General features: G+C 37.1%; 1 protein-coding gene across 1 annotated transcript in view; it reads left to right on the forward strand.

Annotated features, from left to right (window-relative positions):
* CTPS2 (CTP synthase 2) overlaps window positions 1–25,552 on the forward strand; it is a 61,124-nt gene that overhangs the window by 14,147 nt on the left and 21,425 nt on the right. Inside the window, exons 8-13 of the mRNA XM_031596057.2 lie at window positions 721–872; window positions 1,106–1,238; window positions 4,379–4,467; window positions 5,193–5,287; window positions 6,199–6,261; window positions 6,862–6,905. Of these exons, the coding sequence (XP_031451917.1) occupies window positions 721–872; window positions 1,106–1,238; window positions 4,379–4,467; window positions 5,193–5,287; window positions 6,199–6,261; window positions 6,862–6,905 (576 nt within the window). The remainder of the gene's footprint in view (window positions 1–720; window positions 873–1,105; window positions 1,239–4,378; window positions 4,468–5,192; window positions 5,288–6,198; window positions 6,262–6,861; window positions 6,906–25,552) is intronic.

Consider the following 25,552-nt stretch of genomic DNA (forward strand, 5'->3'; position numbering starts at 1 on the left):
GGGACTCTTTATTGGGTAGTGTAGTGATAGGACAAGGGGGAATGTTTTTAAACTAAAATAAGGGAGATTTAGGTTGCTTATTAGAAGGAAGCACTGGAACAGATTGCCCAGAGAGGCTATGGATGCCTCATCTCTGGAGGTGTTCAAAGCCAGATTGCATGGGTCTTTGGGCAACCTGGTTTTCTGGAAGGTGTTCCTGCTCATGCCAGGGGGGTTGGAACAAGGTGATATTTAATGTCCCTTCCAATCGAAGCTATTCTGAGATTCTTTGATCGTAATTAAAGCTAAGGGATGGAAAGGGGGAAGGTCATAGTTTTCGCATCTGTCTTCTCAGGTAACAGTTATGTGAGATGAAATCCTGCTTTCCTGGAAATAGGTAAACATCTGCCTACTTAAGGGAAGTAGTGGAAGAATTTGCTTGTGCATGTATTTTGTTATACTCATTAAACTGTCTTTATCTTAACTTAGGAGTTTTTTCAGTTTCATTTTTCTGATTCTCTCTGTCCATCCTGCAGGGATGAGTGAGTGAGTGACTGTGTGGCACTTAGCTGCCTGTTGGAGTTGAAGTTCAACAACTGCTCTGCTCACTCAAAAGAAACTTATTTAAAAAGTAAATGTATGTAGAATACAAAATGTACATAGTATGCGAAAATAGAGCGTGTATTTACTATGAGAAATATTTAGGTAAGTCTTTTATATTGTGCTTTTTTTTTTCATTAGGTGATTTTTATCCATGATGTTTCTTCCACTTACCGAGTACCAATTCTGTTGGAGGAGCAAGGCATCATCAAGTATTTTAAACAGAGGCTGAATTTACCCATTGATGACCAGCCAAGTGATCTTTTAATGAAATGGAAGAAAATGGCTGACAGGTACGCTGACTCCTGCTGCTCTTTTGGGAGGTGTTTGAATTCAGGTTAGGTTTTACTTGACCTGGAACAACCAAACTGTGCTGGAGTCAGTAGCATGTTGCTGCTGCAACACCTGTAGAAACTCTGGGTTTAGAAACATTGACAGTTTAGGGATTTTAAAAGATGCTTTGTAAAGTTAAAGAAAAATGAAACGTTAAAATGGATATAATAATCCAAAAACTTGTTTTTGTCAGATATGAAAGGTTGCTGAAGGTGTGTTCCATAGCTCTCGTTGGCAAGTACACAAAACTAAGTGATTGCTATGCATCTGTTTTCAAGGCTCTGGAACACTCTGCACTGGCGATTAATCACAAACTGGATTTAATGGTGAGGATCTCTCTGGATTTTGCTTTCAGGAATATTTTGAATATACATTACTAACTGCCATCATGTCAAGCAGCTTTTATTCATATGAAAATTAGAAAATGAGTCGTGAATAAATACGGAGTGGCTAAACTTTTTTAGTAGTGTTTAGAAATATAATTGTTTCATTAGGAACTAAACTTACCTGAAAAGGTTATTGATAACCCCAAACTGGATCTGATTATTTCATTTACTTTCAAGGTTAGGTTTCATTTGTTATGGGACTGCTTATTGTGTTAGGGAGATTAGCTTAAGAAAGACAAGAGATAATAGGCAAATTGAAAAGCAATTTATTTTCTTATTAAAATCTGCTGTGAGGATCCTTGTATAAGGATTGAATTTGTCGTCTTAAAATAAGAATAGAAAGTTGAATTACACAGAGAAATTGTTATCAGCTTTGTTACTGCTATTAATTATCCATTTCTATTCCAGGGCTTTGATGTTAGGGGTGAGAAAGTCTGGGGCAGAGAAGCAATGTGGAAGTGCATATTGGTATTTGAGAATGGGTACAGAGGATACTTTGGCAACTTGCAATAGCAAAGTAGTAGTAAATAGTCCCAAAGTATCAGCATCAAAATGCTGGTTTAGTGTGATTGAGGAAGAGGTATTAGATCAATTCTGTCGGGCTTCTTCAAAGAAAGAAGTGTGTTAGTGTATTCCCTAGGGAGGCAGAAAGAGATTTCTTACCAACAGAAGAAACTAAGGAAAACGAATTCCTTAATGCCTTTGTTAATTATATGAAAGATGAGATGGAGTGCACCCGAGCAAGTCTGAGGATGATACTAAATTAAGGGGAGCTCTTTGTATGGTGGCTGTTACTCTGAGGAACTTTAACAGGATATGGGAATGGGCTGACAGGATCCGATGTTAGAATTGTAGAATTGCTCAGGTTGGAAAAGAACTTAACCTAACCATCAAGTCTGATAATCTTTATGCAACCTAACCATACTCCCTGGTTCTAACAACCCTTTGCTAAATCGTGTTGTGAAGTCGAACAGGGAAAAATGCTAGTCCTGCGTCTGACATTGAGTAACCTCATTAGCAGTGCAGGATGCATCATGACTGACTATAAAGCAGCTTGTGGAGAGGTATTTGGAGTTCCAAGTAGATGATTAGTTGAGCGTGAGCCAACAATGTGCCATTGCTTTGAAGAAGGCCTACAACATCCTGAGCAATACCGTGGCAGTAAGTGGCATCACATGGTGAGGATAGCTGAGGGTAGTCAATGTTCCCCCTCTATTCAGCACTTTTAAGAACTGTGTATGAAGGGTGGTATTCAGTTTTCACCTCCCCAGTATAGGCTATGTACTGACATAATGATTGAGTCTGAAGTAGGGCCACAAAGTTCAGAGGGCTGGAGTGCAAACATGTGAAGGGGGTAGAGTAAGTTTCCTCAGTCTGGAGAAGGCTTGGGGGGAATCTTATTGCTGTCTGTATCCAAGAGAGTGAAGAGAAGGTGAAGTCAGGCTTATTCCAGAAGTGTGCAGTAGAAGGTTGAGAGAATGTGACAAGTGTTGATTTGATTTAAAATAAAGAAAAAAAAAAAAAGAAAAAAACTCATTATGAAAGCAGTCAAACCCTGAAACAGTGTGCCCAAAGCGGTTGTGAGGTCTCCAACCCTGGAGAATTTTAGATCCTGACTGGAAATGGCCATGAGCAACCTGCTCCAATTTGACCTGCTTTAAACAGGGATCTTGTCTAAAGTTTTCCAAAGCTCTTCCAAACTATCTGATTCTGTCGCTCTAAGTAGTGTTTTATGCTGGCAATTGCATAATTGGAATTTTTTATGATATGTAAAAAACTTTTTTTTTTAGCAAAGTGTGCCTAGTCTTGCAGGTACATGGTTAACAAGGCTTACTTGCATCTAAAACTGAGTTCAGTGGAGCTTTTTCATTAACAAGCATGGGAATAACTGATTGCTAAAACTCATTCCAGCTTGGTGCTGAAGTGTGCTAGCTGACAAGGATTCCTGCTGTATTTATCTGCGTGTATCAGCTTCTTTTTTTTTTCCTCATCAGAAGGTTCTCTATATAAAGCTGTATTCCAAAGGAACTTCTTAATACTGTATGTGGGATCCTGCTCGCAACCTAATATCTGACATGTGAATGATAAAATGTTGATGCTGCTTCTCTATGCTTGGCAGGGAAGCTACCATTAACTTTAGCTGTAATTAGCTTTTTCCTCAGTTTCCCAGTGTGATAAAGCATCCTTTCAGTTTCTCTTCTTGTACCAATGTAAAATAGCAAGATTCATAGGTAGTTATTTTTCTGTTGTGTTTTTGATGCCTTTTGGAGAATGGAAAAAGGAGAAATGTTAGCTAGGAGGCAACTCTATCTGGAAAATCATAGGCAATCTTTATATCTGTTTAATTTCTTCACACACAAATGAATACAGTCACTTCAGATAATCTAGTTCTTATGGTGCATGGGGCCACTACAGCAGAACGCTACTAACTGTGCAATTTTCAGAAATACTGTTAAAACCATGAATCAAACTCTGATATTTTGTGTCTCCAATGCAGTATATAACTGGTGCCTCAGGAGCCATGCTTATTAGTGGCAGTATTGATTCTAATGCAAGATCTCTGGCAGGACATGCACAGTGAGCCTGGCTTGCTCTCTACAGTTCATGCTTTCAAGTCAACCCATGTGAGTGTCTTTCTCACAGGCTAGGCAGTACAAGTTTATCCAGTCTTGAAGGAAGACTAGATAAACAGTGGCACCCAAAAGCTAGTAAAATATCCAAATGAGATATAGCTAGGATGTTTGTCAGTACAAGGTCAGCCCCAGCCCTTGATTGGTGCCCAGATTTCCATAGAAACTAAAGCTGGGTACATGGCTGTTGGGCACTCTAGCAAGTCTGTGTACTTGGAGGGCAGGAAAACAAGGATTGGAGGCGAGCAGAGCTCTGGAGCTGATGTGCAAATAAAGGAGCATGGGGTGCAGCAAGTAGAGCAAACAGAGTCTTCACAGTAGTTGCTGTAGTTTTACTGAGAAATTCACTTGAATCTCTTAGTAGTCACATCATATAGAAGTTGCTTATATAGTATGTGCTGCTTTCTCTGTGGAAGAAAATATTATTGTATTGTATGTTTTTTTTCTCAGTATATAGACTCAACAGAACTTGAACGTTCTACAGAAGCAGAGAACTCAGTGAAATACCATCAAGCATGGCACAAGCTGTGCAAAGCAGAGTAAGTGTTTTGTATCTTGAGTGTGGTATTTACTTAATGTGATGAAAACTATTTCAGTGAATCACTTCTCAGTGTATCCAAACTTTTGTTTCTTATGGAATGGGATAGCCTTGCGTGACTGGTGTCAAGACAGTGAAACATAAATTGTGGAATTGCCCTACATCCTCAAAGTGTTTTAATCTCTTCAGACAAATTGCAGTTGTTAGTTGTTTTGGATAGCTAGTCAAAATAGTTTCCTTAAAGTACAGGTGTGTTTGTCAATGATTTTAGTTTGCAGACATGCATCACAGTGAAAGGTAGAGAAAAGATTAGTAAATGCTTGTGCCACTCTGAAAAACTTTTTGTTATGAGTTGTTGGGCTTTCAATTTTTATTTGTAAGGACATGTTGTTTAGATGCATTCATTTTTTCAGTATTATTTAGTAGTCATTGAGTTTTGGTTTTAAGGTCCTGCAGTGGTGAATAAACATATTCACGTAGTGAATACACAGCTTATAGCTGTAAAAAAGCAGTGAGAACTTCACTGTGTAGTAAAGAGTCAGGTGAGAATTAGGATGGATAGATGAGACAAATCCCCGCATTTAAATTCTGTACGGTAGTAGGAGACATATCTTTTGTGCACTCTTTTTGTTCTTTTGTAATGAAAAGTCCGTACAATCTGAGAAAGACTTCTTTTGGTGACTTGATTGTATTTGTTAGATGCTTTACATATGGCTGTCATTACAGTGGCATTCTCGTCCCAGGAGGGTTTGGAATTAGGGGAACAGAAGGCAAACTCCAAGCTATTTCCTGGGCAAGAACAAAGAAAAAACCTTTCCTCGGTAAGGTCATTAGTATTAGTAATTATTGTGTTTTGGAGGTGTAGAGAAAGCTAATTTGATATTTAAAAAAAAGTGGTCTTCCTAACCTGCTAGAACAGGTGTGTGAACATCTACTATGTTGTTAGTAAGTAAAAAGAAAAATACTGTCAATAGAATACCAAGAAAGGATTCTGTCTTAGGATTGTATGTAAGCTGTTTGGAACATGTGCCTTATAAATTATGCCTAGGATCATAGGGATCATAGTCATGTACTCCAGCTGCTATATAGGGAAGGAAGAAAAAGGCCTTTCCTACCTTTCCTATTCCAAAGGCTTTATTTGCTGTATTCACATTTTGCATGGAGATTCTGTGTATCTCAATGTGATGAAATCAGTATCATGCTTACTAATCAGTGTGCAGAAAACAAGTGTCTTTGGACATGTGCAGTATTAAATAATTTTTGTTGATTTGTCTGGTATCTTATTACAACAATTCTTGAAGGTTCCATATGGCCTGTCAGCTAAATGCTCTGTGTGTAAATCCCTGGAGCTTTGGTCCTCACTCTAGATTTGGTACAATTCTATAAGTAACAGTGGCTGTTTGGTTATTTGCTAAGATAAAATTAGATTTTGGATATACCCAGGCTTTCAGCTTTTGTTTCTTTGCAATAATTATTTGAGAAGAAGATAGGAGGAAAAAAAAGGAACAATTTTTGAAAGAGTTTACAGCACCATTGTTTCACGTGTATTTCACAGTACACAAAGTCTGGAGAGTTTGCCATTTTTGTTCTAGCTTTCTGTTAAGTCTGTGTGTATACACAGGGTACTAAGATTTCTGAGCAGCCCCATTAAGATAGCACAGTAAGTACTTTGTCTGCCCTGCTCTTTGTGCTGTTAAATTCTGTTTTTTTTTTTTTTTTTTCTGTCTTTCAGGAGTTTGCCTGGGAATGCAATTAGCAGTTGTGGAATTTGCAAGAAACTGTTTAAATTGGAAAGGTGAGCTCAGAATGCTGGTGTGGATGTGGTTTGCTTAGATGGAGTTTTATTCTATACATGAAATATTTATCTATTTTTAGGTAGATCCTAGGGTTATCTTTCAAAATGATTATGTTGCAAGAGCTAAGCACCCTGTGTACAAAGGAGCAGGAACTCCTGCTATGCAGGTTGCCTGTAACTTGCTTCCTGACTTAAGGAGTATTGCAGAAAATGTGCTTATTGTACACCTTTGTGAACACTCTTGCTGGAGTGTACAGGCATGGTGAAGAGTTAAAACATGAAATTAGGCCTCGCTTGCTTTTGCATACTTTGTTGGAGTTGCTAAATTATAGCCATTGCATCAGTAATTTGAAGAGGTTTAGCTCACCAGTGAACTATTACCACTAAAAATGGAGATGAAGAAAGTTTGGGAATTGGGAAATGCAGTGTGTGTGACTGAGGTCACAGGAGGGTGCTTCCCAAGTGGTACAATATGTCTTTCAACAGGCAAGATTGAAGTGGAGATGCAGACAAGTAGAAAATTGTCACAGAACTGTTCTTATGAGTCTGTAGTGCTTGTAGAACAATAGTGATGTACTGTTTTTGAACTTTTTTTTTCAGATGCAAATTCTACAGAATTTGACCCAGACACAAAAAACCCTGTTGTAAGTACTGATATTTCTCCCATGTGTGCTTTGTGAGCGTACTTGTGTTTAAAAAAAAAAAGTGAACTCTGTGGAAGTTACAGTTGATCTATGTTTATATATGAAGTGATGTCCATTGTCTTTATTCAGTTTTACTTATATAGGCATTTTGTTTTTGAATAGTTCCTTGCCTTCACTTGCTCACTTCTGTAATTTGCCATGACAGTATTTTATTACGTTTTTAGTAGTTTCCTTAGCTGTAGACAAATGCTCATAGTAGGCAATAATGCTAGCTTTACTGGAGAATAAAATGTAAAGAGAAGCTGGAAAGTGTAGAACAAAGCCATTAAATATAAATTTATACAGGAAGAGATTATATACAAAGCTGTTGAAAAATTTGTCGTCTTTGATTTGAATACTGGAAAGTAGGCACTCTTTCCTGCTCCCACCCAATGCACATTCATCTCACAGTTCTCTTTTTCAGAAAAATTTCAGTGCTGTAGGTAAGCCAGGGCTCTCAGTATGGGATGCCAATAGTAGTATTTTGGGATGGAGTTCCTCTGGATGTATATTCTAGTTCAGGAGAATGTAGTATCACATTATCTATAATGACAAAACTTAAAATGGATCAGTAGGGATGGGTTTGTAAAAAATGAAATAGGACAGATATGTACACGTGAAAAATAAAGTAGTACCTTTGTGCAAGATCCTTTAGTGATGAATTAAGTGCATTGCTTGTGGTACAGAAACAGCAGCTTATAAACTTTCTTCAAAAGAGTTTTATTGGGATGTTAAAGTAAAATACTTTTTAACATCTTTTACAACAAGCAAATAGGAGTTTTTGAAAGTGTCTTACCTGTTTGTCAGAGTTGTTTACATGTATAGAAGAGATAATACACTCTGAGCTTTTGAAGGTTAATTTGAGACTGCTACAGTTTCATTCATTGTGAGATTTCCCCCTTCCTGAATGTATGAGAATACATACTTTTTCACTGAAGGGATCCATTTCATAATTAGCAATGTGTTGTAAAATGTGGAAGTTATTGAAAGTTTACTGTAATTGTTTTGGGAAGCAGGAGTGATAATACAGGAGGCTGATCCTGTGATGACTTTACTTTTAGGGTTTTTTAGCAACAGTTCTATGTATGCAGGATATTTTACTGTTGTTGGGTAGAACAGGGCACAGTTTCTTCTTTTGGCACCTTAAGATTTTTAACTGCCAAAAATGATGTTCATGGTTTTTCAAAGTTATCTTATTTTTCTAGTAATTCAAGCTCAGTTGGCGAAGGTTATAATGCTATTAACATCTATTTTTTTTATCCTTTGAACAACTGATAAACCTTGCTTTCTGTGGGTTTGAATCACCATCAGCTGCTTTGAAAAGATTTTGAATCTCATTTGGATTTTAACACTGGCAATTTGAATTCATGATTCTTTACATTATTAACATGACTGCTTTCTATATGCAGAAAGTTTCTGCTATTTCATTGTAACAACAACCAGTTTTTTGGGGGGTTAGCGCTGCCTAAGAATGAGACAGAGAGCTGGTGGTTTAAATTAGGTGTGTAGGTCTCACCACTGAAGTAAGCATGCGAAGACTTCTTCGCGTTCACTGCATGATGCGAGATCTTTCTGCCTGGTGCAAAGTAGACTCATAATTTTCAGGGACCTAAAGTCAAGTAATATGGATTACATCTTATATAGCTTCATATGACTACATTTCATCTGGTCAGCTCAGATACCTTTCCGGAGTGCAGTCAGGTCATGAGGCCTGCTTGAGGAAGAGGTGGAACTGCCCATTTGCTTCCATTATTCTGAGGATTGTTTGCTAGTTCATATGCAGAGGTCAACAGTTAACTGAAGTCTGGAATATAGAAGCTTGTCTACAGCAATATTGGCTGTTTCTTTCATTACTGAAATGGTAGTGTGTGTTAGTATAATATATATCAGACAAAGTTTTTATTCCACAAGTAATTAACTGATTTGCAGTTAGCCATCAAAGTCAAGCAAGGTATATATTTTATAAAGAAAGTTGTGTAAGCATTGAATTAAGAAAGTAATAGAGCGAATGTATGTGTCATAGAAGATTAATGCAGTATTTACAATGGAAGCAGTATGCTTTCAGTATGTCTAACAGATTCTTTTGTTTTAAGCTGCACTAAGGTTGTGAAATTGATTAATATTGGTCAGCACCTTAATCTAATCTTTGACATCTCAGTTCTGGGTGAGAAACGGCTGTAAATTATTCCAAGAAAGAAATTTATACTGTCAATATCTGTTAATGATAAGACTTTGCTAAAACAGATTATTTAGCTTGTGCTAAAAACTTCAGGTGTTCTGTGTAATGACAAATCAATAAGAGACTGGAGAAACAGCAGATCAGTGAAGCTTGTGAACTACTAGACTGATGCAGATGTTTCATTATCCATGAAAATTAATTGGAAACAGAGTGTCAGCACTGATAATATCTTGTGATGCCACTGTGTGATTCAGCTGAGTCCTGACTTAGAACCAACACAGCATATACTTTTTTTATTCCTGCTCCTTTGGAAGCTGAAGGGAGAGAGGAAAAGCACTGGTGAGGCACCAGTTCTGTTTTCTTCTGTTTTTAAAAGGAAACATGTTCTACAATGTTTATCAGGAGAATTCTGGGGCAACCATAAGATATACATCTTCTTGCATTCCTTCTTAATTTGCTAAGCATTCAAGTACTCAGAACAGTATGTACCAAAGTAGTTTCTTCTAAAGCACATATATAAAAAAAATAAAGGGGTACTTTGCTTTATTATTTGCCTTTTTAGTCCCTGCAAGTTGTTCTCTTTCACCCTTTTCTTTACATTTGTGGAAACTAACTTTTCTTTTTCAATTAAAAATTGAGATTGTTGAATAACTTGGAGTTAAGCTTCCAGAAGAAATACAAATGTCTGAAATTGTGAGAGATTATTATTGTTTATGTCTCTCAGTAACAGTGGCACAAGTTGTTGTACTGTAGAAGAACATTGTATTAGGAAAAAAACTGTTGTAAGTAGTGTTGTAAGAAGTTTCGGTGTGATGAGGCAATTGTGACTTGTTCTTCTTTGACAAATAATGAACACAGAACTGAACATGCAAGTGCAGCGTTGCTTGAAATGCTGAATATCTGCTTCATTTCAGCTGCTTGTCTGCTTCTTGCTCTATTGTCTCATTGTGACAGTATTACTTGACCTGGGTTTTGCAAAATCACCCAAGTGAAACCTGGGAGGGAATAGGAGGGAAACCCTGTATTGCCTGTTTTGGGAGGTATTCTTATTAATAGTCTTGGTATGTAAATGACTAGATGTATTATTTCAGATTTCAAAAGATGAGGAAAAAAATGATGATCTCTGCATATAAAACAAAAAGAGGAAACTAATGGCTTAATAATAATGTGAAATGTACCCCAAATTTTCTTTTAAAATCCAGTAGGAAAAAAAAAATAGTATCAGGTATAGTGAAAAGTTAGAGGAGTTGCCACCTAGAATTTGAAAACATTAATAGACTGTGGGTTATAAATTCTGTTTGAGACATTTGAAGGTTATTTGTTCAGTATTTTCATTTAGTCTTAAGCTAAAGATGTGTGGTCTAAAATAAAAATAAAAATCTTTAGAGCAGTTTTCACCCAACCATGCCTTTTGCATTGAATAACATATTAAAGTTTTTTTTAGGTTTAAGTATGTTTGATTTCCCTGAGGCAAATGAGACAGATATATGATCACTGATCAGTCCCTGATGTTTCTTACCATCTTGACTTGTTATTTTCAGGTTATGTTCCCATTATATATTCTTAAGCTTTCTGCTCTGTTTTCCAGCCCTTTGGATAATAACAGTAGGTAAATTAGCTTCTCTGCTGGGAAGATGACTGTTCAGAAAAAATAATGCATTGAGAGTAGTGCTTAGTATGAGTTTTCTGTTGCAAATGACAATTTTAAAGTCTCCTTTATGAAGAATCTGTACAGTCTGAACTACTAATGAGGTTGATTCACTGGGAGGAAAAATATATTATTTTTGTGTCTATCCCTCTTGTCTTTTGTGTTCACTTCCTCTACTGTTAAGCTTAGATTTGCTTTCTTTGGTAAAGAACATAATGAAAAGCTGAAACTTGATTTCAGCTGCGTCTAGTCCCATTCTAGCAACCAAGCAGACAGAACAGCAGCAGAACGAAACTGTTTCAGCAAGGATTCTTATGTATTTGTTTTAAGCTAAGTCGTGTTGTGACAGATCATAAAGAACTGTGGTCGCATCTCTTGTAGCATTGTGAAACTTGAAGTATTGCATGGCATCTGTGTTTTACAGCTTTAAGAAATTGCTTAGAAATAGGCTTTGCCAGTAGGTGACACTCTTATAACACATTCATTAGTTGATGCCCACTTTTCTTATACAGGATGCCCATAACCTGATTGAATTCTAAAATACCAAATATTTCCTAACACATCAAAAGGAATGTGTGTCCCATGTGTTATGTAAAGAAACATCTTAAAATTCTATGATATTATTTGTGTGAAGTAGCTAATGTTGCTTAGCACAGAAATGAGAATGTGGCACATCTTGTTTTGAAATCAAACAAAGTATATATAACATAATATATATAACAAAATATGTTGTTAATTTAGAAAAATGATTTTTTAATAAACCAGAAAAAAAGTACCAAGTACTATGATTTCCTCTTTTCCTTCTACAGTTCAACAGTTGAAAAGTTTGTGTAAAAGCATGGCCCAAGAGCCTAGTAGAACATTCCTATTGTGTCTTAATATTGTAATTTTTGAGGCTGCTATGCATGCAACTGCGGTGTAGCACTGGATTCCATTCTGTTAGGGAAGAAGCCCAAGTATAGGGATCACTTGTATGTGGTCTCTAATGCACTTGATTTGCTTTACCATTAAGTTGATTCTTAAGTCCTTAAGTAACTCTTGAGATCTGGACCTAATTGCTCCATCAGCATAATGAAGGATGTTGATATTAAAATTCAGTCCAAAATTGAGAGTTGTATAGTATGATTAGTGCCTCATCCTCTAAATTATTTTGCATAGAAGTTACTTCTCTCCTTTTTTCGTCATTCATTTCCTTTATTAAAGTAAATGGTAGTCCCCATGAATTACTCAGACAAATGCAAGTGTGGTAAGGGAACTGTGTAATGGAGAAGTTAAAACTGCACCAAAGAAAAAGTTGTAATGGATGTTTTAATTTGCAGCAGCAAGCACTCAGATCTTATATACGTATGTGCATTCTCATTTATAAAACTTTTAACACATAGGAAATATGTACTTATTTATCTAGAACTTGAAACTGAGGTGGAATATTGTAGTCATCATGCTTATCATAGTAATTTTATATTGTTATTTAAAATAAATGCCTTGGTTTTTTTTAAGAAAAATTGAACTTTTTAGCATTTCAAAATGTCATCTTATGTGATGACATTTTCTCAAATAGCATTTTAGTAGCATAAAATAAAAACAAGTAGCTCTGAACTAATTTTGAGGCACTTTTGTTGGAAATTGTGCCTAGCCGACAGGAAACGCAATACAAAGCTTAATCTGTTATGTCATATAAATCTTTATTGTGTATTTTTTGAAATTACAACAAGGAGATCTGTGGATTTAGGTGCACACAGTGTCCATGAATGCCACGTTCTTCTCCCTCAAAGGAACGATGCTCATTCTGGCAGATGCTTTATTGTCCTGTAATCTTTTTTATTAGCATCACAAACTCATCGAAGCTGATGCTTCCATCATTATTTTTGTCCAATAACTTAATTACGTTGTCAAGTGAGAAGGAATCCTGTTTTTGTTGGGGGAAGGAGGGAGAAAAAAAGAATGAAATGAATTGCCACAACTGTTTTCTAGTGACGATTATTACCAAGAATTGATGCAGTCAGTAAGAGTGTTGCTTGAAGATGTTATTGGTGATGCATTAACCAGTTCTACTGGTTAAACTAGAACTACAGAGCTTCCTAATGCATCTCAAAAATGTTAACAAAGCTACAGTAACTATTTGAGGACTATGAGCTGTTGTTTGCTTTTAATTTGAAGCTTCAATACGTGAACATAACCTGAATACTCGGATGTGTTTTGTACTACAAAGACATTCACATACAACACGTGAAAAAGCCAGTGCATCTGTCATCACCCAACTACAAGTATTACTCAGGCTACTTCAGTCTTCTAAGTTTTGTTTGGATTACGTTATGAAACATAGGTAATGCAACAAGTGCAGCAGCTTCATTGTGCATGTAGTCCTCAATCAATATACCACCTACTGCCTTATTAGATCCAGGACCAACATAACAGTATTGAAAACATGTTTCAGTAGGCTGTGGACTTGGGCCTGAGGGTCCCTTTCCTTCCCCTTTTCTTCTCTTTCCTAGGAATACTGTGTTAGAAAATTCTTGTTAATAGAATAAATCTGGTTTATGCTATAAGCTTCTTTAATTCATGTGACATCTTCATGCAGTAAGTATTCTGCTAACATTGCAGATCAGGCTAGTTTGTATAAAAATAGTTCTGAATATAAATTAAGTCTTTAAAATGCTTTCTTCGTACTTTTTGTCTGTTATGTACTGTCATGTCCTGCTATTTTGTTGATTTATTATGGTGCCATATATTTCTGCATAGAGAGTGGGTGGTTTCAAATGTCTGATATCCAGATGCAAAACATCTGTATTTTTTTGAGTGCTTCTATTTCCATAAATCTCTGGAAATGGGTCCTGTCACCTAAACTGCCTACAGCTAATATAAAAAGCATTATCTTTCTGAATTTACTATCATATTTCCTATAAGTTTTAGTAATTAATTTCTGACAGGTGGCTTTACAAGGGGAGGCAACTTGTGTTTTATTAGGTGACTTTTTTCTTTTTTTCTTTGCCTTATAAAATAACTAAACTGTATTCATGTAATTTGTAAAATACTGAATTTTCCATTGAGGTACAATTTCTTTCAGATCTCTAGCAAAAAGTGCCCCTGTCTTGTCTTGCAATCCAAAAAACAGTATTTAAGGATTTGCCTAGCAAAAGAATCTAAATTGAGTTCTAATCTGGTTTAGAAAAGATCTTAGGTAGAGAAGTTGGAATTTTTTTCCCTTAGCCTCAGGAAGTAGATATTTCTCTCTAGTTTGGTGATATCTTTTTTTCTTCTTGGAATCTTTCAGAAATGATGAATCTTCTCTTATTTTAAATGGTGGAGAATTAGATTGCATAGAAACTGGCCATGCCTCTTACTTTTAAACTTGCTGTGCTGATTTACTTGATTTATAGGTGTTCTATATATTTTCTAGATTGAAAATGCATTGATTGAAATAAAATTATTTTATGAAACTCAGATGCAGTATTCTATGTGAAATTTGAATTCCATAAAGAATTTATTAGATTTTTGCATTTAATTTTGTAGGACTTAGTTATAAACTCCCCACTTAGTTATCTGTCATCTCCCTAATGATCATTAATGCAAGTAAAGTTTATGAAACTAATCCTTAATAAGGATTATTTATGGAGCTGGTTAAACCATTTGAGCACCATTTGAGAATCTGCCTTGCAGTATCACTGCCTGTATCCCCTTTTCCCTATCTGTTTTATAGGAAGTACAGTGAATAAAACAATTGAGACTTACCTTCAAGTACTGTGAAAACTGATTCTGGAGCAGATTTTTCAGCCCAGCAATGGACAGTGCACTAGTGCTACCCTCCATTAAAGCATATTGAGTAAAGTATTTCAGAAGGTTGTCATTGAGTAAATGTTCCATGTTTCTTAGGTGTTGTCTTGAAGAATAACTGGAAACAAAGCAGACAATAATCATCTCATGCACAGAATGTTTTTTGAAATACAACTGACACTGTTCATTGGTTCACAGAGCATATAATCAATACTTAACCTAGATTAAAAGACCTTTTCTGTAAACTCACAATTCTTGTAGGAGTTAAAAATTAAATGAAGATAATAAAAATACTCAATATATTTAGTTTGTGCTTACCTCACTCAAAATACAGAGCCTTCAAATGTATCCAGCACAAGTGAGAGTCTCAGGCTGGATCTACCTTTATAGTGGCTTTCATGCTCCACCCTGATTATGAAACCAGCATTTGTCATTAAGTCAGTGTACTGTTCCTATTGTGTTTTCAGGAGTCAGGTGAATAGGATACATTAGCAGTGTAAGTGAGTAATATATATTTTTTTAAATCTCTGAAATTGGTCACTGTCAGCATCTATTGTACTCGGGGTAGGTTTCCTTTGTCTTTATAGGCCATCTTGGAGAAGTTTTGTCTTCAGTTTGTGTATTTTATACTTGAAGATATACCTACACCCCCAGTAGCCTAAAAATGCTGCTATGGGGTTATATGTAGATATGTATACTATTTCTTCTAAGTGGAAAATGATAAACGTAGGTTTGTTTATTTTTTTAAAAAAATTGTATGTAAAATATGAAGGAATCACATGTCCTTTGTGTGAATTGATAATTACCACGGCCAAAGACCATTTCCCAGATTTGGTGCTGTTTCTTAGTGTAAGAGAAAAATGCTCTGGGATCGAATTTTGGTTGCAGTATTAAAAATCAAAACACCCTATGAGATGAATGAAGAAAGAAGGAGCCGTGCTAAATAGCTACATAGGAAAGATGAATCTAAGATTCTGGAAAGTGATTTCTTTTTGGAAGCATAACTGAATATTGTATTCAGCAGGTTTTGCAATGTTTAATTGATGATGGTCTGTGAGACATATTTGAGTGATATTCTGCCCAGGCTGATGCTTCACAACCCATCACAGAATGAAATACTGCTGCTGTTTTTGCATAGTGTGATGAGTTGCTGCCTCTGGCTGTAGTTTCTAATCTACCTGGTGTCTTTCAATTGTCTTTTTTGGTGTTTAGCTCCAGGCCCACTTGCTAGATCTTTTGCTTTCTGTGTCGCTTATTGAGAATGTTTATCAGCCGTGCTGAACCAAGAGCTTTGTGGGTCTTTGGGAAATGGATTAATTTTTTGGAACTGTAGGTGTATGGGTCTAAGACACATTTCTAAGTTTGTGGTTTCCTGGGAAGACTCCCTTTGTTGAACTTTGCTAAATGAATTGTCTATTCATTTGCATTAACAGCCCACTTCCCTGTGCTTGTTCTCACTTCCTGGAATAGGACTGGGAGAGTCTTCTAGAAATCATCTAGTTTGTTTTTTTCCTCTAGATTGGGGTCACTGCTGCTTATGCTGGGTATCTGGTTAACCTATTATTAAGTGACTTACATAATGGGGACTCCACAGCCTCCTTATCAGATCTCTTGTTTATTATTAGACAGTTTTGTTAATGTCTGAGTTCCTTGGTCATTCATGACAACAAGATAATTAGGAGACCTTGTTTCTTTTTCTTTTCTTTCCATGGGCAGAGTGAAGGATGTTTTATGTTCTCCTTTCATCTTGTTTTCCACCTTTAGTGTACAATGAAACTTTAGTAGTAATGAATTATCAGGTGATCTGTTAATGCTCTCTTTCCCCTATCTGCTCATTTTTCTTGCCTATAACTTTTGAATGTAGTAGCCTCAAAACACTTCTCCCCTCCTAGAAGCAGTGTCTGGAACCTGATGTGCCTGATACGTGTTGTTGACATTCCAGTATTTGCAGGACTCTTAAGTTTCAAATGACTTGTCTTTACTTGTACTGCAGGCACCTCACCAGTCTTAAATATGCAGTAGTAAAATGCTTATTAGACTAGAAGCATATTTATATTTCGAGGGGTCACAACTTTAGAAATTCAGTACATTAGCCTTGTTAACTTGCTAGAGGTTCATTAAAGAGGACAACTGATTGCAAAATAGCATAATGAGTTTTACTGAAATATCTTCCCACTGAGAGACAGATGTCTGGAAATTTCGGTGACCTGCTCAAAAGTTACACAAGAGTTACATGCTGAATCTGGGGGTGAGTGCATGATCTTCAGATCAGCTTTATTCACAAGTTATTTTAGTCTGTAGGGGCCAATCTGAATAATAGTATCAGTTTTGGGACCTGTAGGTGGATCTCCTAAGATTATTTTGTCCTTTTCTCTCACTTAGACCACAGTGACCTCCAATGATTTGTGTGACACATCTGAATTCTTTATCAGAATTGACATGAGAACTCAGTTTGACAGGCAAGGGCAGTTCATTCTATTTCTCCAAGATTGCTTTGCAGAACACAACTACTACTCTGATAAAGGTCAAAAGTTTATCCATCTCAACCCAGCAATGGTAGATTGTTTCCAGTGGTAAGAAATTGTGATTTCTGTGCCAGAATTAGAACAGAAGTCTGAATATGTTACTGTTGCCTCAATCAGGTGATGTGCAGCTTGTAGGCAGCAGCATGTATCGGTGCTGAAGAACAGTAAGTACTTGGTATCAAGTCTTGACTGATATTTGTTTAAGCTGACACTTAGTCCAGAAGCAGCATTTCAGATTTGGTTACACGTTTTCCTGTGTTTTCTTGGGTATATGGGTCCATATTGTTTCTGTGGTTCATGGGATAATTCAGTTGGGTTTGCCCTAGGCTTGAAAAATCACACTAGCAAGTACTATGTCCTTTTGGAACTGACATTTTTACTGTAGCTTAGATACCAGACCATTAACATTAAAAAAAAAAAAAAAAAAAAGAGAATTGAGCTGATCATGTGCTGTCAGTCTGCCTAGGGACACACATCATGTCTCTCTGTCATGACTATATTTCACTTTCTGTGATGGTGTCTGCAGACTCAGAATTCTCTCTCAACTGGCTATTGCTGTTTATTGCCCTAGTAAACTGATGTATGGACATACTTGATGCAAGCAATTCTAGTCATGCTGGAGTGTGAGAGAATACTAGTTGCAGGATGGCTGAAGTTTGAGTACCACTGCTGGTGGTAGGAGTGGTGGAACTTAGAGCATTGTGATCACAAGATCTTGAAGCATGTTTAATGATGGCTTAAGTGGGATGGTAACTCAGGTGCTATTTTTTTGTCCTTATCACATGTTTTTTGCCACCATTGATGGCTGTATGGCAGGTAAATCTTTGTAACTTGTCAACTGTAACTTATTGGACTATAAACAGGGTTTGTCCATCAGTAGATTTCCATGCCACTGACACTGCTGGAAGAGACAGCCTGTGCTACAGAGGTGGGGCTGTCACCTGGGGGCAGCAACTATCTCAGTCATCCTGTTTAATCCTCTGCTGATGGGTTAACACCCTAACCCTCCAGTATTTTTCCAGCTTCCTTGGTCTATTCTGTAGTACTGTCACCACTGTTATTTGCATATGAACCCTGATGACTTTAAAGTCAGTTGAGGTGTATCTGAGGCTTATATTGCAGCCTGACTGCAGCATAGAAATGTCTGCTGTCAAGGTGAAGTTGGCTATAACTGAGAGCGTATATTTGTGGATGTTGTGCATGTGAGAAGAAAGAGTGGGTACTATTGTGCTTAATATTCAGTTATTTCTGCTTGTGCATCATCCCTAGCTTCCAGGCATCAGTCATTAGATGAAAGTCCTCTGTTAAATTGGGTTACTTCCTGGAGTGGAAAAAGATGATGGAATAATTTAACAAGTTGGTCTCAGTTCCTTACTTGACTTGTGAATAAATCTTGCACAAATCTCAAATAAGTTAGATTTCTTAGCAAATAAAGCAGCAGAGTAATATTTGTATGGAATCAATGGTAGTATAAGCAATGCACATTTATCCATGCCTGCTGTGAAACACCAATCCCTCTTGTTGCCATCTGAAGTTAAATAGAACTAGGTAGAGCTTCCTAAATGTTGCCAGTGCCATGTGTTCTTGCTACCACAGTAGAAGACAAAGGGTAGACTATGGGAGAGATTAAAAAAAAAAAAAAATCCAGTTAACAGATTTTCTGAAAATGATTAAATAATGTTGTGTGAGAAGTTCAGAGAGCTGCACTATAGCCATTGTGGTGAACCTGATGTCGCTCAGAGGTATGAAACTGTTAGAATTTGAAGATGGGTTATAAAATCTTTTATGTGTCAGGAGTGATGCATTCCTTGTGTTAAAACCACTGTTGTTGTCAAGCTTTTAGTGGTGACGTGTAAAAGGGTTGTCTCATCTCACAAACCTGAACTATAGGTTATCCTTGTTATACTGTAACTATATTTCATAGACGTTGAAGGTGTCTCCTTTAAACAGTGCTGGGCGCGGCTGCTTAAGAGATGAATGATTTAATATGATGCCTTGTTTTTAGTCAGCTTTAAATTGGTGATGTGTTGTTCATTATAGCTGTATGTGTCAGCTTATCGTGTCATTTGTACACGTCTGGCAGACAAATAATGGTATTGCTGAAGCTTCCTGTGATATAGATATTCCATGCTACATGAGACAGTTCTGAGGGAGAACATGCTTCAAGAAGAGGTTTTATCCTTCTGCTTTCTGAGCCTTGATACGTGCAGCAGTGCATTAAGATTGTTGTGTATAAGTATGCTGCAGCTGAAATTTACAGTTAATGTAATTGCTTGTTTTTTGTTCCTTCATGAAGTTGTTTTTTTAATTCTTAAGAGTGCTCAAAAACTGTAGAAATCTTCATTTCAGCATGGCACATATGTATTTACTGAGGAGTAAAATATTGTTGAGTTTCAAGTAGACCAAGTAAGTATAAAAAAAACCAAATGCTGTACAAGTGGCATTAGAAAGTTCTTTACCTCCCCAGTGAGTTGTTCTTCTTTCAGTTTTCTCTGGTCTTGGAGATGCTTGGGCTCTCTAGATGTCTCAGTCGTGCCTCAGAGCCCTTCCTCTTTGTGAACATGAGGCTGATGAGACAAGATGAAGATTGGGTTCAGTAGTTTTTTTCAAAGCATTGTTGTTCTCAATGATGTAAAAGGTGATGGGCTATTCAAAAGAAGCCTAGATGTGCACATTATTAAACAGCATAGTCACATAATGTAGGAATTACTTGGAATTGAGATGTCTAAATCCCAAAGCCTGAAAATATTAGTAAGAAGCTGCTTTGTCCAACCTCAGTCTTGTCTAGAGATACCTACATTCTACTTTCATGCAAGTCCAGGATAACTGTCTTTGTGTGTGATAATCCAGCATGATCCAAAGAGAAGTCAGAAATTGCATATCTGATCATCTCAATCCTGGAAAGACCTAATCAAAAATGTGTGCTTGCAGTTTATCTGAGGTGCTTTAATGAAAAGACACCTGATGTTATATGGGTTAGAGGACCTTTCTTTAAAAACAGACAATAGCTGAAGATGGCATTTTCTATATTGACGTGATTGATTACTCTTCTCTTTGCACGTGGGAAAGATGGGAAATGTTCTGGCTTCTGTTTCTAAAACTATTTTGCATTTTGCTAAACATCAGCAGTTGGAAAAGTGAGAATTATGTACTTTTTGCCACATGTAGCAGTGTGTATTGTTGAATGGGAGGCCTTTAGGTACACTGGATGGGGACAGTGGGCTCTCAGAGCCCAGGATTTCAGAGACTGAAGACTTTTATCAGAACTGTGCTATGAGCAGCCCTTGGACCAATGCGACCCTGCTGCAGCCATTCTGTCCTTGCTACTGAAGTAGAAGGGAGTTTCTGACGCAGTGCCACAATACTTGAGTAAAGGTGCTTGTTAGAATCCTAGAATAGTTTGGGTTGGAATGGACTTCAGAGCCCACCCAGCCCTGCTGTGGGCAGGGCTGTCCACCACCAGCTCAGGCTGCCCAGGACCCCATCCAACCTCGCCTTGAGCCCTCCAGGGATGGGGCACCACAGCTTCTATGTTCTAGGAAAGAAGCTCTTTTCTTCAGGATCTGACGAGTTTAGGAAACATCAGCAACCGTGAGAGGTGCTCTTAGGGAGACAGAAATGAAGGCTGTTTTTAGGGCTTCCTTAGTAGGCATCTCTGAATCTCTTCAGTACTGTTGTTACAACAACCAGATCAGCCTTGCTGTTCTGGTCACTCAGCAGTACAAAATGCAGAGACAAGTAAACAGGTATTGTAGGTGGTTAGTGGTAAGAGCTTTAGAGCTCACTTTCAGAGAAAGAGGTGCTTATATGCACTAATTGCTACTTCTCAGACAGAAGTCTGTAAGTGTGAAATGCCACATACAGAGAGCTTATTGGTTTTATTTTGAGATGTTTGGTGTTTTCTTTACCTGTGTGAAATATAATAAAAGTATTATAAAGCAATTGTTTTACCCGTGGCATACAAATCCCCTATTTGTTAGTGCTTCTGTGTAGTGATTTGTAAATATTGTAGATACTTAGTGGTTTGCTTCCAAAGAGGTATTGTCAGAAAGCTCTTTAAATTACCGTGGATAATTGTTGCAGTCATTTCTAATAGGGGAATTTGGGACAACGGAAGCAAAAGGCTTATAGAGAATCCTTTTTAAATTTATTTTTCCCTCTCCCTTTTGATGAAGTCAAGTGTTACCCTGGGATGTGATTAAGAACTAAGATTAAGTCAAGAAAATATAGCCATGCTGATGAGAATACTAGCTAGCTACTAAGAATACTGAGCAGTTGTCTAAATGTCTTAATTGTAATTACAGCCTACTGGCAGGAATATATTGCTACTTAATGAAAACTATAGTCAGGAGGCATAGTGCTTATGTATCTGGCCTAATTTTGTATTTCTAATTAGGTAACATTAAATCAAGGTCAGATGATCATAACTTTAATAAATAACATCAGTAGTAGTTTGGAAATTTTCAGTTTTTGTGAATTGTAAAATAGAACTTCAAATAAATGGATTTGTATTCTATAAAGTTGAATGTAAGGTTCAACCTTGCATTTAATTTAGATTGGTGATGAGTCTTATCTTCAACGCAGGCTTTTTTTTTCCTGTCACCAGTAGTACAGTGAAGTTCACCTCTTAAAGCTGTAGTTTGTTTCAGGAAAGTAGCTGCTGCTTAAAATTAACTCCTTGGATTTGGAACCAAGAATGGAAATTTTATAAGGAAGTTTTAACTGCCTTTAGCTTGTAAAGATGTGCGCCAAGTGCAATGTGGGACTGTGCCTTAAGATTAATACCAGTTTGGAACCAAGGATACCTGTGCATGCTACAAGGCCTTTGTGTGTCAGAACTGGCAAAGCAGCAAAAAAAGAACGAATGTTAGTTTTCCTAAGATGTTAGTAAAATGAATTTTTCCCACTGTCTCTGCACCTTCACCTTTTCTTATCCATCGCTTCCTATGATTAAAAAGCCCTAAAATCTGTGTATAAAGAGTGCAGAATTATACATTTTATATATAAACACCTGGTGACTGTTGTGACTAAAAGATAATATGTATTTAATTAGCTGTGGTTTCTCATTGAGATTATCATTTGGCCTGACTGATTACAGGGAGCCCATATAGGGATCAGATTAATTTTCCATGAAGCTATTAACTCTGGTCTGTACTGAGGAGAAGGAAGCCTAACAGTTGTCCAAGAACCTGGCAAAAATGACAAAACCTCATTATTGCTCAATCTGTAAACTGAAAAATAAGTTTTGACAAATTGCAATAGACATGCTGTTTCTGCAAACAACATAGATCAACAACCATTGCTTTCTTGCACTGCTTGACTTCGTCTTTTTTTCCTTGTCTTTGGAAGGTATTCTAAACTTTCTCAACACAATGTATTTTAAATAGAGATAACAAGACTCCTTGCAAGTTTTGCGTTCTTGTCCTGTAAGTGATGGTAACAAACAGTATGAATTCCCTAACACAAATAAATTGTTGCTGTTGAAATTCAGTAACATTGGCCCTGTCATGTATTGAATGTATTTGTATTAGTACCTTTTCTGCTAACACATCTGTTTTTTTTTTTTTTGACTGGAGCTTAAGAGACAGGATATTTAATCATCTCTTTGCTTTGGGTGACATTAAAGAGCCAGTGAAGCCTTGTTTCTAAAATGAAGGAGCAAGATTAGGTGTCACAGAAGTCCTGGTTTCTGTTTCTACAAGTTCTCTATTGGTTATTTTCTGATATACCTAATAGAGGTGGTGAAACATGCTTGTTTGATACCTGCAAAGAAGAGATTTTGTGCAATAGTTGAGGACTTTCATTATGTTTATAATAACATTGCAGACATCCAGGAGTGAGAACTGGGATCGAACACCTGCCTCAGAGTGTAAGAAGAAAAAGTGAGGGAATCACATCAGTTGCCTAGTTGTGTGGGAGGATGTATTTAATGAGATTATGAGTGCTTTATTTCTTCTGTTTGTAACTGTGTCATTTTAATGAATAACAAATTAAGACTATCAGCTGATGTTGTTTTTAATAAACACCTGCTCTCTACAACACATTTTTTAAAAAGTATCTGCTGACAGAGAGGTAGAAGGAAAATGAAAAGGTCATCCAGAAGTGAAAGCCTAATTCTATATATATTTGCCTCCCATCCTTGACTTTAATGTGCAGTAAGATAGTGAATAATGGAACTCTGCAATTTTTTTTGTAGACTTGTGCTTTTTAAACTTTTTATATGCTATCTAAATTCATTTTGCCATTGGAGACCCAGTCTATTAGATGTGCAGAAGGGAGGATAGAAATGATTTTTGTATGGGCACCATTTGCTTTTGAGAAATTGTATGGGCTCTGTGATACTTTGTAGGAGAATTCCTGCTGTGCTGGCTGTATGCTGTGTATGATGCTGTGCCAGCTGGTGACAGCCTAAAAATTTTGTGGTGTGGCAATATCGGCATGCTTCTGCTGGTTGCTCAGTAAACATCTGTGCATAGCATTTGAGGGGATTGTCGCATTATCTGCTGAAGTGATCTCTATCCTGCCACCCACACTTTTCACAGAGGGTGTCTGAATTATTTTGGGCGTGTTCACTTGATGTCATACTAATTAAATACCTACTTGATTTGCGTAGTATAGAGGTGATAGTATTTTCTAGATGTTACTTTCTTTGGAACAGTATAGGTAAAATATTTCCTATAGGCTTTTACAAGCTTGTTAGTAAATGAAGAATGATCTTTAGACCCAGTTGTCCTCACTTGCTTTTTCAGAATCGTAGAATTGCACAGGTTGGAAAAGACCTTAAAGATAATAGAGTCCAACCATGACCTAACCATACTACCCTAACTCTAACATCCCTCTGCTAAATCATGTCCCTGAGCACCACATCCAAACAGTTTTTAAACGCATCCAGGATGGTGACTCAAACGCCTCCCTGGGAAGCCTATTCCAGTGCTTAATAACCATTTCAGTAAAGAAGTTTCCTGATATCCAACCTAAACTTACCCTGGCGCAACTTGAGGCCATTTCCTCTCATCCTGTCACCAGTGAGAAGAGACCAACTCTGCTCTTGCTGTAAGCACCTTTTAGATATTGGAAGAGAGCAATAAGATCTCTCCACAGCCTCCTTTTTCCCTAGACTTTTTGCTAGGGTTTCTCCATGTGCATCCATATATCTACTTTTCTTTCTCTTTTTCTCCTTACTTTCTCATATTTCCCTTTCTGGAGATGGATTTCATATTTTAAAAATGTCTGCTATATTTCTGTATAAAAATGAATAGGTGGACTTGTAATTACTTTGATTTTGTGATCTAGCAAACAAAAAGTGCACAAGTATGTCTGTGCTGTCATGTTAACTCTAGGCTGGGGCCCACTGTTGAATCCAAGCATCTTAGTGGTACTCTCAGACGCCTTTGTGACAGAAGTGAGTCACCTTTTCTCTCTCCTGAAGTGGATGGCATGGATGCAGCTAGGCAAGCAACTTGTTCTTTTAAATGATGCAGAACTTGACTCCAAATGCCTGTGTAGATGCAAATAAGGAAAACAAATTCCAAGAAATTCTTGTCATTTCAAGTTGAAGGCTGGAAAGTTAATGTAAGGGGTGCAGAACTACATTACAATTTGGACAGTGAAGTTTATCAGGTTTTTGAAGAAGGCAGAACAGACAAGAGAAGATGGTATGGATATTGGATGTTGCACGTTGTAGCTTCTGTTTTAAGTATTCAGATCGCAGGTCAGAAATAATCTGTCAGAATTAAGATTCTTCAACACAAGATGCTCTTTGGCCAGTTAAAGCTTTTCTGGGTGGAAGCAGGAAATAATTAAGTGTAATGTAGAGCATGAGACTTGAAGCATCCTTGAAGTGGCTGGCAGATTTAATTAGAGTAATTAATCTTTGCTATGAAATTGATATATCAATCCTTTTGGTTTTCTGAAACTGAGTTGTGCGCGGTTGTTGGATAGACAGTAATGACAAAGTACTCTTTGTGAGATAATCTGACTCACAAAGTTGTATCTTTGAAATTATCTCCTTACTCTGTCATCTTTTTTAATTTTTTCCTACACTGTTGTTTACAGTATTGGGAAACACTAAAATTTAAAGTAAGTGCCTCAATTACATTTATATGATAAGCAGTACTTGCTTCAGTTCTATCAGTTCTCCAGCTGGGATGAGAAAGGTTATGATGTACTTGTAAGGAGGATAACGACTCATGGAAATAATCTGCAGTGCTGCTGTTTACTTCATGGGGAGTGGGAAAGAAAATCCCATTACTCACTGCAGGAGAGCTTTCCAGAGGTCTACTTTCCAGAGGTCTAGATATCTCTTCCATGTATCACCTCAGAGTGTGGTGAGGCATGGGCCCAGGCTGCCCAGAGAAGCTGTGGGTGCCCTGTCCCTAGAGGTGCTCAAGGCCAAGTTGGATGGGGCCTGGGGCAGCCCTACCTGTGTCAGTGAGTTGGACCTGTATATGCAGGTGATCTTGGAGGTCCTTTCAACCCGAACTAT

The sequence above is a fragment of the Phasianus colchicus genome, chromosome 1 (assembly GCF_987193195.1).
Source record: "Phasianus colchicus chromosome 1, bPhaCol1.hap1.1, whole genome shotgun sequence".
Lineage (NCBI taxonomy): Eukaryota > Metazoa > Chordata > Aves > Galliformes > Phasianidae > Phasianus > Phasianus colchicus.